Genomic DNA, 20,272 nt, shown 5'->3' on the forward strand with positions numbered 1-20,272 from the left:
ACACAGGTGCCAGATGAGAGGGAGGCAAGTGCATACATGGTGGGCAGCTCCCAGCGGCTCATTCTGGCTGGGCTCCCACCATCCCTGCTGATTTCCTCAGACTCCCTCTCCCCTGCCCCTTCCCCACAGCCTTGACCCCAGGAAAGAAGGCACACACAACCAGCACATACTTCATTGGAGACACACAGACTCCACCTGCATCAACTCAGGACACAGACACCCCAGCCAGTCCCAGCTCCATCCATCCCTGCAATCCCTCCTCCCCAGCACAGCACAGCCCAGATGCCGCCCCTGGGAAGGAAGCCTGAGGCCAGAGTTGCTGAGCCCCTGGGAAAATCTGGAGACTCAGTTTCCCCAAGATGGACTCCATTTCCTCTGGAATGATGCCATGTTCCTGATGCGGCTTTGTCTCCCTGAGAAGGAATCCATGTCATTAGGAGGGTTCCATATCCCTGGGAGGGACAACTTGGTCCTGAGAGGGCTCTGTGCCCTGCATAGGTTCCATTCCTTACGAAGGACTCCATGGATGCAGGAGGACACCAAGCCCTCAGGAAGTTCTCCATGTACTGGGAAGGGCTCCAGGTCCCTGGAAGAGTTCTATGTCCTTGAGAAAGACTCCATGTCCTCAAGAAATACAGCTTGTCTCTTGTTCCTGGGAGGGCTCCATGTCCCCAGGAAGAACCCTAGCAAGGGTTCATATCCCCCCAGGGCCAGGCCCAAAGCCCCTCTCAGCTGGTACAGATGCTACTGACAGTGGCCCCTCCTGGACCCACAAGGCCCAGCTCCTCCTGCTCATTGATGCATAGCTGGTAACCACAGCCCCGGGCCCGGGCTCCAGACGGGACCCGGTGGTCAGTCTTGGCACGAGGGGGCAGCAAGAAGCCCACGCTGCCAGCGATGAGCATATGCCAAATGCTGTGAATGTAGAAGTAGTTGTCCCGGGTCTCCACAAAAGCATAGAGTAGGACGGCACTGCCAGCAATAAGGCTGCCCGGGCATAGGTAGAAAAGCCAGCGGCGCCATGTGGGTGGGTAGCAGTGCCGGCGGCGGACACTGCGTACTGTCTGGGGGAGGCAGAGAAATGGGACTCAGGAACACAAGGCCCTGAAACTCAAACCAGAGCTGGTCACCCTCAGGCTTCCTCTGAGCCTTGGTTGTGACCTAAAGGCACCTGCCAAGACTGGAGGGGTACTGTGAGCAGCAGGTGATGATGACAGAGTCCAAGCCCACCTTAAATTGGGGACCAGATACCCAAGGCCCTATACCCAAGTCCTGCTGAGACCCCCCCCCCAACCCTCCCCACCCTTACCCAGGCTGTGGCCAAGATGCCCAGGGCGAAGAGACTGGGTCCAAGCAGGTTCCAGAGTCCATGCCGGTCAAGCTGCAGCGCCATGGACAGCAGCATAGCCCCCAGCAAATACAGCACCTAGAGAAAGAGGACTCCGGGGCTGGACTAGAGCCAGGCGACAGCACTCCTGGGGCTGGGCCAGGATGGCAAGAGGCACTTGGAAATGCCCCCAGGGAGAGGTCAGGAGTGGACTTCAATAGACTTGGCTATGGTTGTCCCCCCGGGCCCACTCTGGACTGACCTGCTTGACCACGGGCTGTAAACGAGCCATGGCAATGACAGTAACCCACACGGACATTAAGGAGCCCAGGAAATCACAGAACTGCAGCACATCGTAGTCCATGATGCAGAAAACCACAATGCCTGGCTGGTCACAGGCATGATAGAACTGGAGGAAGAAATGACGGACATTGAGAGAACTTGAGGCAGAGGTCCAGGTCTATAAAACTGGAGGAGGAGGTCACAAGGGTGGTGTGCTGCTGTCAGAGAAGCAGAGGTCAGAGGTCACAGGCGAGAACAATGGGAATGTCTGACTCCTATACTCCTGAGAAGAATGTGGTAGGGAGGCCTGGTCTGCTTCATCAGCTGTATGTATCTCACAGCCCTGATCCTGGTCTTCCCCTCCTCCCCTTCCTAACCTTCCTAACCTTTCTGGAATGCTGTGGAGCATGCCAGGCCAAGGAGTCCAGATAACTTAAGCTGAGGCCAATTCTATCTTCTCACCTATAATCCCCAGCCCTGGCCAAAGCTCTGGGCCAGCCCACACCCCAAATCTCCCCTCCATGTCCTAGCTTCCCCTGATAGCTCAGCCTCTCAACAGGGCTTCACTCTCAGGATTTACAGTAACTGGCCCTCTTCATCCCCTACCCCACCAATGCAGGCAGGGGGGTGCACAGTAAGGAAAAAGGCAGTCCCTAAGACCATGGAGAAAAGCATGGTACTCACACCATGGGGAAGACTATGGAGAGGGGACTGTGTCCACCTGTGCTACCCTGTGGAGAACACAGCAGAGTAGGCTATTGAGGAGGTTCAAAGGGGATGCAGGGAACACAGGTGGAACTGGATCAAGCTATATTGGGCATCCTAATTCAGGAACCAAGGTCTGCCATTAGCCCCCCTTGGTCTGTGGTCCCAACCCCTGTGTCTCTCTGGACGACACCACGGCTTCTGGCATCCTGCATTCTCTTATTCATGTAAAGGGTTGTCCAGGGATAACTTGTGCTCTATTTATCTTAGAACATTTGCTGTCATCTTTCTCTGAATTTCTAGGTAGAATTTATGTGATTTCAGTACTTACTGATGCCAGACAATAAGAACATGCATAGTTGTAAGGATGTCTTTGGCGCAAAGATGATGAGAACACATATCCCTCTGTGGACTTTCTAGTGATCACGTGCCTTATGAGCCCATCGAAAAGAAAAGATACTAGACAGGACGTCTGAGGACAAACAGCCCCAGATTGAGAACAAACATCACAGGGGCATGCTCACTCCTCTTATCTAACATCACCCTGCTCCACATCAGGAAGAATGGGTTGTTACGATGATGGACAGGTTAAGAAAATGAAAAGGCTATAACTGGAGAAAAAAGGTTCTGACCTATATAAACTTTATCAAAATCTACTCATTGGAGCTGAACTTGAACAATGTCAGCAGACCTTAGGAGATGAAAAAAGGTTTCTTAAGATTCTGTGAATCAATCTTGGTCTCCATCACCAGCATGTTACTCCAGGTCCTCTGGGAACCATGGCTACTGAAGACATCTTGTGGCAGGAGAAATAAGTTGGTGTAGTTGCAGGCAGGGTTGGGCTAAAGTATATCAGGCTGAAATGAAGCTTGCGCAGAAGACTAAGTGCTGTGGCATCCAAAGGTGGCCTTTGATGTGGCTTGATCATTGATGGAAGGGGTCCTTTGGGCACTGCTTTCAGCCCAGGTCAGTTTCTTTATAATCTATTAAAAGGCAACCCTAAGTCACAGGGCTCTGATCCCAAAACAGAGGTAGCCTTATAGACGTCAGTGAGACAGGTCTCCAGGCCCTTCAGAGGCATGTTCTTGGGTTGTGGGTAGAAGGCAGGGATACACAGTCCACAGCTCAGGAAAGAGATAGCTGAGCAATGCCATAAGACCTTCACTCACTGGCAGCAATGGGGTCTCCATAACTTCTGGAAAGAATAGAAATGGGAGAAAGCAGTCTCCTGTTTGAATAGTTGAGACTGAGAAGGTGGGGGCAAGGTCAGGAAGAATGATTCAGGAAAAGGAATATTACATCCCAAATTCATATCACAAGCAATGACACCCCAACCTTAATCAAATAGTATCCTCCACCTCTTAGGGAAAAGCAAATGGGAAAGTGAACCAGGTTCACTGTGAAAACTGACAGAATTCAGCTCAAATGCAGCGTTGCCCCCAAGAGAACTGGAAAACACATCCAAAAGTCAGTCTCTAGAGACAAAAGATGAAAAAGAAATTGCTCCTGTTTCCTTTGACCTTATTAAAGATTTCATCTGGTCATTCAAATTGCAAAACTTATAACTTCAACAGACAAAGTTGGAAAGGGAGAAGGTAGGACCTTAGAAAAATAAAATAAAATGAAAAGGAAAATCTAGGGATATTAATTGGCATTGAGAAGTTTTGAGTTTCATTCCTTTAAATTTTAAGCTGTAAGACTTAAATGTGGGTGTCTATCTTCTTTCTTTTCCTTCACTTTGGAGATAAAGAATTTTGTCCCCGCAGGACAAGACTGCCTAAGAATGCCTAGACTTTTAAAAAGGCTTGTTAGTTTGGGAACATGGAGGGTTCCTTCATAATATATTATTAAATTGAAAAAATAAGTTCTTACTGGGAAATTTTCAGAGACTTTTCTTTTGGGTCCATATCAGCATTAGAATTCATGTTTGAATATGCCTAAGAGATTTTTTTTCAACTCTTTATTTCTCTTATATATGCTGATTCACTGGGAGTTAATTTAGTTCCTAAACAAATCAGTATTTTGGTCTTTTTCTATTTTAGCTATAGGACATTGATTGTTCTCTGCCTCTAAGACCAGACATAAGTTCTACAGGACACTAGATTACTCAATTCTGTCTTATGATAATTTGGATTTTATTTTAAAGCACTAATTTTGCACTTCAGGCTTAACCAAGGACTTGGCTCCATGTGCCTGACTTTCAAGTATCTAAAAGGAAATGCCCAAAAGGTTCTGCAAGAGAGACTTACAACAAATCCTTCAATCTCAGATAAGGGAAGATATATATCAGCAGCAAAAAAAACAAGCTGAATCACCAAATATTGAAGACATATCTAGAAGAATAATTGAGGGCTGACTATCTCCTAAGAATTTCTCTATACTGAAAGAAGAGGAAAGAAAAATGGAGATACTGTCTCTGGAGTGGAGAGGTTTTAGGGAAATCATCTCACTAAAATTATATGACTGGTTATTCACCAAGTATACTAAAAGGTCAAAGAGATTGTTTAAGGTTGTGAAAACTCCACAGGGGTAGAGTTAAATTAAAATTGCAGTATGAGGGGATTGTTCCACTGAAAACTGTGGGCTAATTTTTCGATTGGTATTTCTTTTGTCAACAGCAATAAAAAAGTAGTAAAAACTACACAGAAAAATCAGGGAATTTAAGAAAAGAAATTTAGACTACAAATTGGCTTCTATTAATATAATTCCAATCTAAGTCGATAACTTCCTCAGGTTTGGTCATTATTTATGAAGTATTTGTGAAAATTATCCTAAATTGGGTTTTCTGGGGAATTTTACATTTTTATAGCTACAGTTCATCTAATGCTCCAAAATGGGACATCCAGGTACCACAGAATGTAAAACTATCCGTGCAAACATATTTAATCCACGCAAAGACTGGGATATTTGCACTCGAGAGATAATGGAACTTACTGTTGCTCTCTTATTTTCTGTTTTCTGCTTCCATTTTCTCTTGGGAGCAGTTATGGGAGTTTCCCAAGGGACACTGAGAATTACTTGCGACGGTCTGAGGAACAGCAGAGGTCATGAGAAGGTGGGCTTACAGCCAGGATGTGAGCAGTTAGCAAGGAAGGCCGTATAGCCTGGGATGTGGGATCTGATTCTAAGGGCCTGAGCAGCACTGTGAGGGATATGTGGCTTGAACCGTATGGGTTAGAGCTGCACAACCGAAATGTCTGATACATTTTCCCTGATGGTTTTTTATACTTGCTTTGGTTACATCATTTTCTTATCTCTTGATTGGTGCTTATCTTTTAAGAATTTGGGGAGAGCTAATAAACCAAGGTCATGTGTTTCTGTACATAATCTAGGATTTACAAGAAACTGAAGTCAGGTTAGAAATTTATCAATGCATGTTCACTGCCCTGGTGCAAGAGGAGCAATGTAGCTTAGTGATTACATGTGAGGCATCTGGAGTCAGCCTGAGTGAGAATCTTGGCTCACCAAGATTGTACAGTAGAATACTCACCTTCTACCTTGGGCAAAGTATTTAACTTTCCCTCATCTACAAAAAGAGATAATAATAATTACAGCACTATCATGAGAATTAAATTAGCAGCATCTGACGCATAGCACACATTCAGTAGATGCCATTTTGCTGTTATCATTATCTGAATTGTTTGGCTATATACAAAATCAAGTGCTAAGTTTCTAGCACTGTTTTTGTTTTTTACATGCATTTTATATCTGTTAACTCCTGAATTAAAAACCTACTATCTGCTCCTATGTCCTGGATAGGAACAAATGTGCTACTCCTGGGTAAAGACTGTCTTGGATTATTTGGAGACAAGGAAGGTAACTGTCATCTACTGTCCTGGTACTGACAGTTGCAACGTGACCAACGGGTCCTTAAATGGACCCCGCTGCAGAATGAAATAAGTCTTAGTAAAGAATGGCAAAGGAGGGACAACAGGGAAAACTGCTGGGAAAACTGGAGGACCAGCAGCTCTGTGTTTTGGCCCATGTGGAGAAAGAGCAGGAGTTAGAGCAGGACTTAAGGCAACACCCCAAAGCCAATAGCTTTTCCTTATTCTTTGGCCTTAGGTAAGAAAGTGGAGCTCTTTACGTGATGCCAGGCACTTGAGGCTCGCCCAGTGTTTCTACAAAGGGGAATGTCTTTTTTCTCTCAGATTGATATGCCAAATGATGAAGAGTATCCAAATGATGAAGAGTCATCTAGCAGTGAACACTCTGGAGCCAATGCCTAGGATGCTTGTGTCAAGTCCAGAGAATGAGCACGCTCTCCACACATGCTCCAGGCTCCTGACACACTTAGGTGCTCTTACTAACAGTGAATCACATTAGATCTACATGTAGCCAAGAGTGGGCTGGTGGAACAGCTGTTGCTGGAGAATTTGGTGAGCCACAGTATAAGGGGCATCTGGCAATATGAAAGTGAAAGTGTCTAACATAAAAATAGAATGAGGCACATTTGCAGAAGGCCTAAAAGGAGCCAGTCAAGCAAAATTGGAATATGTTCTTGCCCAGCTTAAAGGACCAAGGTCTCTCTATGCAGCATGATTAGAGCCTACTCTTCCCCATCTGTGGATGACCCCCTGGGAAGATTCGTGACCCTCGGTTTCGGCACATTTGCCCTCTGCTGTCTCCCAAATGATAAGTAGGATTGTGTAATTTGGACATATGTCTGACCCAGTAATGCTGGATGCCAGGGAGGCATGCCTTGTTTTCTGTGATATCCTTGTTGCCAAGGCCTGAGGACAGTCTGAATCCATTTAAGAGTTTTGCAGCGCTCACAGGCAGACATTGTACATCACAAGAGGCAGAGAACCCAGAGATGAGATGAAAAGACCCCAAGATGCGGCACCTCAAGGGGAAAACAGTCTACTTAGGGGTTAAGTCACATTATAGACTCACTTCTTTGCCTTTCCTTATAACATCTGTGATGCCTGCTTATAACTCTTCTGATTATGGAGGAGTGGGAAAACACAAGGAAGGGACTGTGGAAATTCTGTAATGGGAGTAGAGAGGTTTAAAATTATATTAATCTTCATCAAAATATACTCCTTTGAGCTGGGATTTTATATCATACTGCCACTTCCCATAATGCCTCAGGACACAGCTGAGTCCAAAAAGTTTCTCAGGACCCTGAAAATCAGACTGTCCCGTCAATTGCCCAACATAGATATCCCCTCTATCTTCCGAAGGATGCCATGAGAAATCAAGGAGCTCTTGTGACAGAAGGGGGGGGACACCATTTCATACGATAAGAACAAATAGGTTAAAGATGTACAAATCTCCAGTACAATGGAGAACATGCCAGAGCGGCTAAGCCCTCACATCACGAAAGAATGTGATCCACACAGATGTGGATGAAAGTGTAGATTTCCTGCCCCGCCCCCCAGAACATGAAGGTGTGGACACAATTCCACACTGTAGGACAGTTTCTCAGCCAGTGTGCTGAGTAAAGGTCCCCTTGGCCCTCAGGTGGACAGAGTGTGGAGCAGCTGGGGACTTACACTAATTATATGAAGCTGCAAACAGCTGTGTTCATTTACCCGATTGTGCCTTACAAAACTTACCATTTTCTAAGCATGCCATGATAGGTTGGAAGCACTGCTGTAGAAGACATCCCCAAACCCGTGGAGAGCATGGTGGAAACGTAGACTCTCACCCACCACGATGGACAAGGACACGGTAAAGTCAGAGACACCACCACATACCGTGGAGAAGAACATGGTGAAGGTGTAGACAGCAGCTTCGAGCACATATCGGCTCCGAATGGCCAGGACCACGGGTGGCAAAAACATGAGGTTGCTCAGGCAGAGCAGGAGTGTGGACAGCAGCTGGAATCCATAGGAGAGCGCATCCGCACTGTCGGTACAGCCCCAGCCCCGCCACCCTGCGGGTAACGGGTGGGGAGCACAGGGCGGAAGAGGGCACACGGAAGCCATGGGTTCAGCAGACACTTCTGCTCCTGGCCTCTTACCAAGCCCGATGCCATGGGTATCACCCTGGCTCTGCGCTCCCATTCTCTCCAAACCCATCCCCAATTCAGGTTGGCCCTCCCCGCCCCTCCCGCCTGCCCACAGACCCACACGTCCACCCCTGTCCAGGCCACCGAAGCCATCCCCGAAGCCCGCACGGCCCACTCTCTCGCCAGCCCGCTCACCAGCCTTGCACTCGCAGGCCGCGTACAGGTAGTTGTGCGTGCGCAGCAGCTTGCACTGGCCGTAGGGCCCGCAGTCGTCCACGCACGGGGAGAGGAAGGTGCGCAGCCTCACCTCGGCTGTAGCATTGCGGCACCGCACGAACCTGCGCACACGCCACACGCGCAGTCACCTGGAGCCCCAGGCCGCCCCGCCCCGCCCCACCCTGCCCCGCGCAGCTCACCGAGACCCCATCCCGCATAGGGAGCGGAGGGCCAGGAACCAGGTCCCTGTTTGCGGGAACGGGATTCGCAGCCTGGCCACTCTGGAGGTGGCACTGACCGAGAGGAGGAAGCCAGCCAGGGACTCTAAAGGAAGAAGGGAGAGGGACAGTGAGAAGGGGGAAGGGTCAGTGTAGGGTCAGTACCCAAGGACCCTCACCCACCTGCTCCTACTTCCCAGAACCCCTGTTCCCACCTCCAACACCCCCACCCCTACTTCCTGCCTCCTCTTCTCCCCCATTCCTCACCCCACCTTTGGAACAGGTCACTGCTGCATCCCCCAGGCTCAAGGGCACCTCGTGAGTCAAGCATCCGAACACTGTCACATTTTCCTGATGCACGGAGCTCTGCGGAAGGCAGGTATGGAGGTGACCACCACCACCCCCATTCCACCCTCCAGTTCCGACCACCGCCACCCCCAGACTCCTACACCTGTTAACCCACACCTTCAACGCATAGCCCATTCCTGCTGGGCTCTCCACGCCAAAGCTGCTCTCTCACCTCCAGCCTTGGAACAGAAAAACTGGAAAACACCAGATCCTCCACAGCAGAAATCTTTCAAAGACTGATGAGAAGGCAAAGACCAATTCTGAATCTTTTCTTTGGGCAGAATTGTTTCAATTCTGTCCGAGCAAGAGAGAACACCCTGTTTTTCAGCCCTATCTAGCTTACTGGGGGGAGGGGGGATGTCACTGGATTTAGAAACTGTTAAATAGTTATGGACAAAGTAATTGTCAGGTTTCCCATCATCTTCACCTGGACCTGAAGGCAGGAGGAGTGTAAAAAAACTCATTCCTCCTTGGGTGAAATGATCCTAGACACAGAACGGTGGTAACAGAATACCCAAGAGATTAAATGTAGCAACCTGGCTGGGATTAAAAGAAACCAGATATCAGCAAGAGTAAATGTAAGGGGTTGTCTACAAGAATAAAGGTAACAGGATGCCATAAGCTCACCTCATTCAAGAAAGATTTGACGCAGCTTATTAAATACATAAAACAGGATAAAAATAAATGCACAAGGGAAATTTAATCAGATAGGAAAATAAAGTCTTCCCTAATGTAGGCCATGTATTTGATACTGACTTCTAAGCAACCAAAACAAAGGAAGAAGATTTGTGAGTACATGAGATAAAAGTTAATCAGAGTCTCTGGAGAATTGTAGCATCCAAAGGGGAGGTTCTCAGATAAACTCTCGATGAAGGAGCACTGTGAGTTGTCATGCACCCTGTCCTCAACCACAGGAGTTTCATACAACTTGCTTATAACTTCCCTTAATGCAAACCCAGAGCAATATGCCAAAGTATTAATATTATTCAGTGAAAGTCATTCTAGGAGGAAGCCAAAAAAAAAAAATGTCCTCTAGCTATGCAGTTCTCTTATCCAAATATCCAGTCTGATCCAAGGGAAAAAAATCAAAATATTTGGAGGGAAAGATCAGAGCAGATGTGCTGATATACCTTTCAGTATAAATAGAACAGGCTGTCTGAGGTGTGTGGCAAGTGTCATAGCGTACAGACAGGTGGAATGTAAGCATGCTCATTAATGGGAGTGAACAAGAACACAGAGGGGGAAAGAATGAGGGGTTGCAGGGGGGTTGGGCCTCTATTCTCAGAGTACCGAGAAAGAAAGAATGCAGGTGAGGCTGTCCTCTAATTTGGGGTCTACAGTTTCAAGGTCAAATCAAGACCTCACTGTCATTGCCCAAAGGCATGGTAACAAGCAGACACAAAATACATACAGTCTTAGCAGAACAGAGAGAGAATTTGAGTACAAAAATAAGGAACATCTTTAGATTGAAGAGCCAGCTCTGTCCTGACTTAGCAGGACCACTAGAAAGTTTGAGCCATGTCCCATAAAAGGCCACATCAAGCCATAGACCAGGCCTCAGATTGGTTGATGGGAAAGTGATCTTTAGCAATCAGAGCTGTTCAAACATGGACTGCAGGGCCTCAAGAGGTGACGAACTCCACATCATAGGAGGTATGCAAGAAAAAGTGGACAACTACCATAGAGAAAGGCCATTAGTGAGTGGGAAGTGAGCCTACGAAATTGGGAAAACTCAGACTACTCTGACTTGACCATTCACAGCAGTCAATACTCAGAGCATGTTTGTTGACTGGAATTGGGCTAATTGTCAGGATGGGCGGAAGTAACCTGGACAAGCTTCCTGGAAGAGGTAAGGGCCCCCACACCTGACATCTTCCCCTCCGAGCTCTCCCACAGAGCACCTCCCCGCTCTCCACAAAGAGTACCGCGTTGAGCTGGAGCTCCAGGCTGAGGACGCCTCCACTGTCCAGCACTGGCAACAGCCTCAGGGCGAACACAGCTGGGCGCTCAGGAGGAAGGGCCACACTGGGGCCAAAGAAGATGTAGAAGTGGACGGAGAAGGTGTCCAGCTCGTTGCGCAGAGTCGGGCGCACTGGCCAGCAGTGCTCAGGTGGGGATGTGGCCCCAGGCCCTTCCACAGGAGTTCCGAGGGATGGCGGCTCTGGGGGCAGTGGCTGGTTGCCCAGTGACTGAGGCATGTTCATGGCAGCTCCAGGGACTAGGGCACGGGACAGGCTGGGCTGCGGGCACTCTGTGAGCAGAGGAAACCAGGGTTGAGGTCTGCAGCCCTCAGAGCCCCGACCTGACTCATAACCCAGATCTGAGCCAGACAAGATTTAGCAAAGGGTGGGGAGGGGTAAGAATTAGAAGCCAATGTCCCTTGGGAGTGTAGGGCATCCATAGTTATAGGGGTTTCCTAGTGGTGACAGCTAATGTTAGGTCATGCTGGAGGGAACCAAGGCCATCTATCCCTCTCCAAGGGCAGTGAAGACACTGTTGGAAGAGATAACTGTCGGGCTGTCTCACTGCCTTGCACTGGTTTTGGCGAGGACAGTATCCCAGAAGTCCTGGCTGTCCCTGCCTAGCCCAGGAAACTGAAACAGAGATTAAATCAAGGAAAGTAATGAGGTCCTTTAGTTGTCCCAAGTCAGGTAAAAAAATGATCTGAAAGCCTTCCCATGATGTGGAACTCCAAGTGGGAGGACTTCAGGGACTGTGAGGGAGCCTGGGCACAGGAGGGGAGATTATAGGGACGTGGCCAAGGGTCACTGAACACAGCCACCCAAGTCACTTCCCAGCCATGGATGTCTGCACAGGCTGGGTGGCTGGGGCAGATGTGGGAGTTCTGACCTTGCAACCGCACACACAGCTGGAAGCGGATGGTCCTGCCAGAGCCCCGGGATGGTGTTTCCACACGAACATAGACCCAGTGTCCCCAGGGGGGCAGTGCCAGCTCCAGCTGGCATACCGAGGCACTTCCACAGGCCACAGAGCTTGAGTTGTGCAGGGGTGGGGCCTTGGGACGTAGGCGCAGTGTCAGGGGACAGGCAGACACCCCACGGCCCCCCACACACACCAGCTGCGCTGAAACCCTGTACGTGAAGCTGGGCACGAAGACCCTGGGCAGAGGAGAGGGCGGGGTGAGAAAGGACAAACAGAGGTAAGAGGAACACCAGAATGAGGGAAACACTAGGAAGAAGGGGGCATAGAGAGGGCAGGAGACACAGGGATACAGCAGGCCTTGTCAGGTGTTTCCCTGTGGGAGAGGGGGAGGCAGGGATCCCACCCACCCTGGGGGCTCTGGGTCCAGTCTGGCCAGAGGGAGAGCAGGACCAGGCAGGCAGGCTGAGAAGCCAAGAGAAGGAAGAGGGAAAGGGCCAGCTTTGGGGAGTAGTCGACTTACTTGTACAGGGCTGAGCGATTGTGGGGGGAGAGGGTTTGCTCTGAGGGACGGCCAGGAACCAGCACAGCCACGTCCAGCAAGCGCCGGACGATCAGCTGCGGCTGAAGCAGGTACTGACACTCATCCTGGAGACCCTGAGACAAAAGCAGGAGTGGCGGAAGGAGAGACGGCAGAGGTGCTGCTAAACCAAGGCAAACAACCTACTGGACTGCCCAGGGAGGAAGCCCCTCTGGCCTCCTGCTCTGATCGAGGTCTCTCTAAGCTCTGAGTCCTTTCTGCCTGGGCAGTTATTTCTGATCACCTGTATCCTACCTCAGTCTGCAGGGTCTGCTGGCTGTTTTTGGACTCCAACCCAGGCCCTCCTGACAATAGGCCTCGCCCACCCCTTACCCCAGTCTCACCCCTCCTCCCCGAGCATTCCTGGCCAGCCCCACAGCACTGTAATCTCAAACCAGCCCATTCTCCCACCCGGGCCCCAGGAATTCAGAACACTGGCTCTTTGGGGGGCGTTGGAAAGCTCCTTCAAGGCCTCCAGTCCAACCCCCTCCACCACCACCACCAGTCAGACCCTTTAGTTCCCTTCATTCCTCACCCTGCACCCTTCCAAGTGCTTTAACACTCCTGATGAAGGGCCATTCATGACCTCCCAGGCCACCTCCAGACTATCAGCAGTTTGAGAACATGAACCTTGTCTTATTTTATTTTTGTTTCTCCACACACAGGGTCTAACAGAGAGTGCACACCTCACAGGTGGATGTTGGCTGAATAAATGAAACAATAAATGAATCGGCCCAGCTGACAGCAGCTCTGACCTTAATGAAGCCAGAGCCCAACATCTTTGGCTCCCTTCCTTCCATGCTGCCATCAGGGGACCCACAGACAGTCTGCTCAATCAGCCTCAGACTGTGTTTCTGCTCTTACTGGAGGAGAACAACCACGTCTCCCCCAGCTTCTCTTCTCCTGGATAAATCCCTAGCCCCTGCTCCTCTACTCTGCTGACACCACTCTTGGCCCACACAGCCTCCTCACTCCTCAGTGAGCACTTTTGTTACTGTTTCCTGCTGCAGCATTTGCAGCTATAAAAGCCCTACAAACCTCACAGTTCAGAGGAGGCGGGGGCTCCTAATTAGGCTTCTCTGACCTTCTGGACAAATGGCTTCATGCTAGCCCAACAAACCAGAAGCCACTATTCACTTATGTGATTATTCTGACCAGGACAGACTCCAAACTCTGTTTGGGACAAAAATTCCAGGCCCTGACATCCCACTGAGTTCCAAGGCATGGAACAAGCCAGCCAAGATACTGGCTTCCAGCAAAGCTCCACAAGGCTGGAAGAGGGTCTGTGCCTTTTGCTTCACTGTATCCCCAGTGCCTAGCACACCAGCTGGCTCACGCCAGGTGCTAAAGTAGCTGTTGAGTTAAAGAAGGGTGTCAACCAGTGGGCCCCTCAGAGAGCTCTTCAACTGACCTAGCTGCTCAGAAACTTCCATCTCTGATGTCCAAAGCAGAGGTCCCTCATCTTTGGTATCAAACCCTAAGGACCAGAAATACTCTCACAAGTCATTGTCATTGACCCCATCTCCTAAGGCAGGAATCACCACCACAACAATCTTACAATGAATGAGTCCCAAGGGTAGGGGCTCACATTCAGGAGGTGGACTATCTCCTGGCTAGACAGTCCAAGGGAAGAAACACTTGGCTCCACGTTTTGCTTGTGGTTGACTTAACCAAAGGATCAGTGGACATGACCTATCTGGTTAAGATGTGCTCTTTCCTTAAACTGTATAATGTGCACATCCAGTCCCCCTCGCTTTATGTGGAGGGATTGTTCAGACAGTGGATACCAGGGAAGTACAGGGACCTTCACCCTGTGATGGGGCCAAGGAAAGGCCACCATTAGTCAGGTCCTTAATAGCTGCCAAGGCAGAAGCCAAGTGAAAGAGTCCAAACCGAGTCAACAGGCTAAACCAACATCAGCCATCATAGAAGGAACAAGGCCAAAGCAAGGAAGCTCAAGAAACCAGGGGTAGCAAAGGTGAGAAGTGGATACAGTCTGAAAAATCCTGGAGTGGAAGGCAAGGTAGATGGATTCCTAGAATGTCCTTGTATGGGTGGGCTCTGGGTTTCTTTAGAAAGACCCAAGTAGAGTGGCCAGTGCCAGGCTATGGGTGGGGCTTGCAGACTGGAGACGTCTTCTCTGTGGGAACAGCCCAGGACCCAGCATAGCCCCTGCCCGTGGTCAGCCAGCACCAATCAACATGGCAGTAAATGAGTGCTGGACAGACTGTAGGGAGACCATTTAGGGCCACCGTGGTGGCCCAGGAGAAAGCTGGGGGAAGGTGTGCTGAGAGAGGAAATGGAGAGAAGTAGATGCTTTCAGGGCATGTTTTAGAAGTAAAGTCAATAAGACTTTCTCTTTATGGACTGGTTGTGAGAAAATAAGGGATAAAGAGAAATCATGGATCACACCTAAATTTTGGACTTGTGCAATTGGTGGATGACAGTGTCATTTACTGAGAAGATGACAACAACAAGAGAAAGAAGAGGCTTGGACTGGGAGAAGTGAACTGGGAATTAAATAGTTTTTACTTTTAGCTTCATTTTGATTTGTACATACTAAGTTTGAGACATCCCATTGAAGATGTCAAGTAAGCAGTTGGATATAAAGTCTCAGATTTAAACAAATTAAGACTGGCTGAATACTCATGGAAGGTGTGAACTTACAGATGGTATTTTAAACTATTGTGCCAGAGACACCAAGCAAGAGAATGGAAAAATTTTTAAAAAGTTGCCCCAGGACCAAGCACTGGGCCACAACAAGTATAGATCAGGCAGAGGAGAAGCCAGGAAAGGACACAGAGGAGTGAGCAGTGGGCAGGAGGAAAACCAGACAGTTCTGTAAAGTCACAAAGGCCAAGAGAAGAAAGTATTTCAAGAAAGAAATGTAAGGAAGTAGTTAAAAGCTAGTCACTAATTGATTCTGGGGAGGACAGCTGGAGACTGGAAGGAAAAGGGAAGAGGAAGACTTACTTCCCACTGCATGCCTTTTGTACCTTTCAAATGTGGTACCAGGAGCATATATTACCAATTTTAAATATAAATAAAATACTTTAGAAGGAGGAGGAAAGGCAGAAGCAGCAGCAGATTTTAACCACTTCAGTTGAGATACTGAGTCATGCTTGGTGCTAGCGTGTGGGTTCAACAGAATCCTTTCTTCTGTACAGTTTGCTTCTTTGCTCTCCTTGCAGTTGTTTTTCATTATTTTACCTACCTTTACTTACTTTCAAATCTGAGACCTGGGAAGAGGAAGCTTCAAGGAGAACCTGTGCCCCAGTGTTTGGGAGAACGTTCCCCTTATGAGCCATCTGGGTGCCAAATGGTACCCACAACCCAAAGGCCAGCCCCTCAGGGCAGACTGGCAGCTGGACACCTCAGAATGAACATGTGCTTCAAAACAGGAAAGACAAGGAGATGGAGGCATGGGGGCAAGACACAAGTGGTTGTCCCCAAGGGGACAAGGAAAGGCAGAGAAATGAGATCAGTTTGTGACACTTTGAGTTTGAGAAGGTGGCAGAAGGGCAATAAAAATTTGCCAAACCCCCACCACACGCCAGGCTATGTGCTGGGTGCTGGGAATATGTAGTGAGTAATACAGACACAGGGTCTAGCAGAAGTGTGGGACTGGAGGTCAGGAGAGTAGCCTGGACCAAACAAGTCACTTCCCTTTTACAACTTTTCAAGCCTCCATATACAGAAGGATACAGTTCAAACTTCCAGGCCCTTCATCATCTGGCCTCCTCTCACTCCTCCACCTCCCTCACCCACCCCAACACCTGGCCCACACCGAACAACTTCAGTTCCCCTTGCTAAATTTTGGCCCATGCTACTCCCACCACCTGGGATGCCATTCCCTGCCTTCTTGACCTCAGGCTCCACTTCCTAACAGTATCCTAATACCACCTCCACCATGCTAGCAAGTTGAGTTAGCCATCTCTCCTTTATCCTCTTAAAACATCTCCTGTATACCACTAATACACATCTTATTGCTCTGTGTCCCCAGTGCCCATCCAAGGCCTGGCACAAAGCAGGTACAAAAGGACTAAGGCCTAAAGGGAGATCTAGGCTCATCCCCAAAGTTGAGGAGAGCCCTAGAAACAGCACTGCCTTCTTATTGCTAGGACTCTTTAGTCCCCATCAAAGGCTATCCCTGAACCTACATAACTTCCTGTGTTTGCCAAGCCTCACAGGAAGTCAGAACCATGGTACAAGGAGGAAACAAGTTGAGAAGATGGAGGAATGCTCTGGACAATGAACTCAAAGGCTTGAGTCTGGGAAATTAACCAGAGTCTGGAGAACTTAAGAATGCCTAGAGGCCCAAATAAGATTCCAGAAGTTAATCAAATTCTTAGAAGAACCAGACAAAATCTTTGCCCCACCAACCTCTAGAACAGGTTGTAGCCTAACTGAAGAGCTACATCTCCCATCATGTCCAGACCCACTGCCACTCACAGGCAAGATAGAACTGTGCCCTCTTCTCTGTAGTCCCACCATTCCCCTGGGGAGCTCTGCTGGCCAGCACTCCAGTTTCGGCACCAGTCCCTCAGGCCCCACTTGCTGTATCTAGATGCAAATGGACATGTCGGGCCTCGTTCTTCTTACTGCCCAGCTCCCTTTGATCTGGGCGCTTTGAATCACCATTTAGGTTTTGAGCAGCCTTTCTCTGTACTGCTACCTCTGATTCCCCATTGTCCCATTCTGGCAGCCATGAGCAACCTTGACCACTTCCAGCTAGGCCTCAGCTCCCACAATCCCAGCCCAGGCCTAGGCCCCAGGTTCCTCCAGGTCACTCAGAAATGTTTTTATATAACTAGAGCAGGGCTTCACGAGGATTTTCCCTGTCAGCTCTTACAAAGTAATAAAGGATTAGAGTTGGGATTGGGGACAGGCTCATTGGGATTTGGCCAAAAACCTATGAAGGCATTCCTTCTAACAGAAGATCCCTTAGTTCTGATGGGAGCCAAGGCCTACCTAGAACCCACAGCCTTGCCCAGGTGAGCTCCCAACATGCTCTCATCCAGAGGTTCCCAGGCCTTGACAGGAGTTCTCTTATAAATCACTCTCAGGAAAAACAGCCCTATCGCTGAGGCCTAGAGATGCTACCTGAGCCAGAGCAGTACCAGGCATTTGTCCTTGTGTATGTCTCGGCCCATTCAAAGGCATTATTGACACCTGCTCTGAATGCTGGGCCACAGCAGGAGGAGAAGAGGTGAGTGTAACACAGTTACAGAGTCCCTGCCGTCAAGGAACTCAGCCTTGGAGCTATAGCCGAGTAAAATCTACACTTGATTGGGAATTTCTGCCCCTCCTAATTCTCAATAAACCCCATTAGCTTTCTTGTTCTACAATGTCCTGTGCTTAAGTCCCCGCTCTGCTCGTGGTTGGTCCTTCAACGTTACCACAGACCCCATACATGGTCATTTCACTCTGATGAGTGGCAGCTCATTATACCCTCCTTCTCCTCCAGTGAACAGGAGTAGGAAACCTATAGATCCCCTCACTACAAGGAGGGAGTCTGGCCTGTGTAACACATGAGAGTGGCAGGAAAACATTGTAGCATTTCCTTCTGCTCCAAACCAGAGAAGTGTCCTGACCTCTGAACTTGCCCTTCAGACTTTGATAACCTCTGCTCTGTGAAAGCTAGCCCTGGGTAGTTGATATTTAGAGGAAAGGAAGGCGACAGTCGGGATGAACACCAGCTGCCCAAAGCCTCCTTTTAACAGGAAAAGGCTTCTCTTATGGTGTTCCGTAGGGCGTGGGAAGCTGCCTGAAATGATGATGGAAGAGGAATGCATTCTCCAGGATGCACTAAAGACTGGGCTGTGACCTAAGAGAGTCTTCAGAGCTATCATCAATCAAGATGTAGACTAAGACCAGTTGCGGGTTTGTGCAGCAGATTTGACCAGTCTGTAGTTAGCTTCTGACCACCTTGATTAGCCGTTGTGCCTTCCCATAGGAAGGGAACCTACTCCCAGTGCCAGAGCCTCTGATTCCAGACCCTCAGCATTCCCCTCAGCTTACCTGGGCCCATTATGTCCCCCTAAGGCTCCCAAGTTGCCGCCTGCAGATCCTGGCCTCTGGCCCACTGGGTGACCTGCTGGCCTCTAGCCATGTCCCACCCCAGCCACCCCTGTGCTGTTGCCCACCTTGGCACAAAGCTGGTGTGCCAAGGAGTCTGTGGAGGGAATTCAGCAGAGATGGAAGGGCAGCTCTGGCCCCTCCTGCCCTGGGCAGCATCAACCCACCTTGACAGAGATGTGGCCGTGGGCCTGGGGAAGGTGGGCAGCCAAGAACCAGTCCCCAGGTAAGGGGCTGCTGACGTTAAAGATGCCTGAGGTGCGGTTGGGCAATGTCCAGCTGAGAGTCAGTGAGAAAACCCCAGGCACAGCTGTGTCCCCTGGGAAATGTGTGTGCAGGGGATTGATGACAGGGGGTGCCCCGGACCGGAAGTACCTGGGGGACCAGAGTTAGGAGAGGAAGAAAGCAGGCAATGGGGTAGGAGGCAGGAAATGGGGAAAAGAAAGGAGAACTGTCACTCATCACCAGTACAAGTGGATTCCCTATACCGACACATACAACAAGGTGGTTCTGGGTCAGGGGTCAGGCCATAAGGGGTAAGAGGTCAGCTCAGGCACTCACACAGTCATACAGTAGTTAGGAAGTGGTCAGGGGACAGAGGTCATGGCCTTCACTCAGTCACACTTCAATCTGGATGGGAGTGGGGTCAGGGTCAGGAGGTCAGTTCAGATACTCACAAAGTCACACTTTAGTTTGGAAAGTGGTCTGGGGTTGGAAGTGGGGGTCAGGAGGTTAACTCAGGCACTCACACAGTCACACTTTGGTCTGGGCAGTGGTCCCCAAAGGTTCCCCCCTGCTCCTTGAAGATGATGAGATTCCAAACAGCCAGGAACGTGTCCTCAGGAACATGGAAGTGGAAGAGCTCGGTGCTGGCAAAGGAGCGGAAAGGACTCAGCTTGCGGGGTGAGCAGGTGGAGTAATCAGTCAGGAAAAGGCCTCCTGGGAAGCAGGAGAAAGAGAAAGGAGCAGGGCAGGACAGAGGGCATTTCCATTAAGCAACAGGCATGCCAGTCTTCTCAGCAATAGCACCAACTCAACAATGTTCTCTGAGCCAGCGACTGGATCTCGTGCTGCCCTGGCCATCATCTGGCTAAATCCTTACAGTGACCTAAAAAAAATAATAACCTCTTTTTACAGATAAGGAAACTGAGGCTCAAACCTAGACCAAACTGAGGATTCAAACCTAGCTCTGTCTAAATCCAAAACCAGGACCCTTTCTATGACTTCACAGCTGCCCCTCACTTAGGAGCCATTGTCTCCTCTTACCAAGCCTAACAAAACAGAGGTGTGGAAGGGGTGTGTGTGTGTGTGTGTGTGTGTGTGTGTGTGTGTGTGTGTGTGTGTATGTGTGTGTTGGCATAGACTCCTAAGCCACGGAGCAGGCTAGAACTCCACCTGTGAAGCTTGGGAGTCAGTATGGAACTGTGTGACTTCCTTGTTTATTTTCTTCCCCTTTCTGTTCCCCTGTGGTCAGGAGCTGTAAAAACCCTCAGAAGCCTCACAAGAGCTGTCTGTATGCTGGCTCAGGGCAGGAGAAGGGAGGAGAAAGTGTGGTAAGGCTGCAAGGGGCCTACTTGGGTGGCAGAAGCAAGGACAGGGGCTGGCAGGCCACCATGAGAGTCCCCAGGAAAGGAGGAAAGGAGAGTCATCAGGCCCTCTAGGGTCAGAATGTGCAGCCAGGG

General features: G+C 49.4%; 1 protein-coding gene across 1 annotated transcript; it reads right to left on the reverse strand.

Moving 5' to 3' along the window:
• Positions 1-170: 170 nt before the first annotated feature.
• On the reverse strand, positions 171-19,530 carry TMEM8B (transmembrane protein 8B; the record flags this gene model as incomplete). The annotated part of the gene is made up of 12 exons (XM_012657232.1): positions 171-1,064; positions 1,310-1,426; positions 1,590-1,736; positions 8,017-8,195; positions 8,466-8,608; positions 8,687-8,810; positions 8,977-9,070; positions 10,978-11,303; positions 11,903-12,171; positions 12,456-12,589; positions 18,758-18,965; positions 19,340-19,530. Coding segments are annotated over 12 exons (2,268 nt in total), but the record flags the coding sequence as incomplete, so codon positions are not given.
• Between the last annotated feature and the right edge of the window lie 742 nt (positions 19,531-20,272).

This window comes from Propithecus coquereli, unplaced genomic scaffold, assembly GCF_000956105.1.
Source record: "Propithecus coquereli isolate 6110/MARCELLA unplaced genomic scaffold, Pcoq_1.0 Scaffold114, whole genome shotgun sequence".
NCBI classification, from domain to species: Eukaryota; Metazoa; Chordata; class Mammalia; order Primates; family Indriidae; genus Propithecus; species Propithecus coquereli.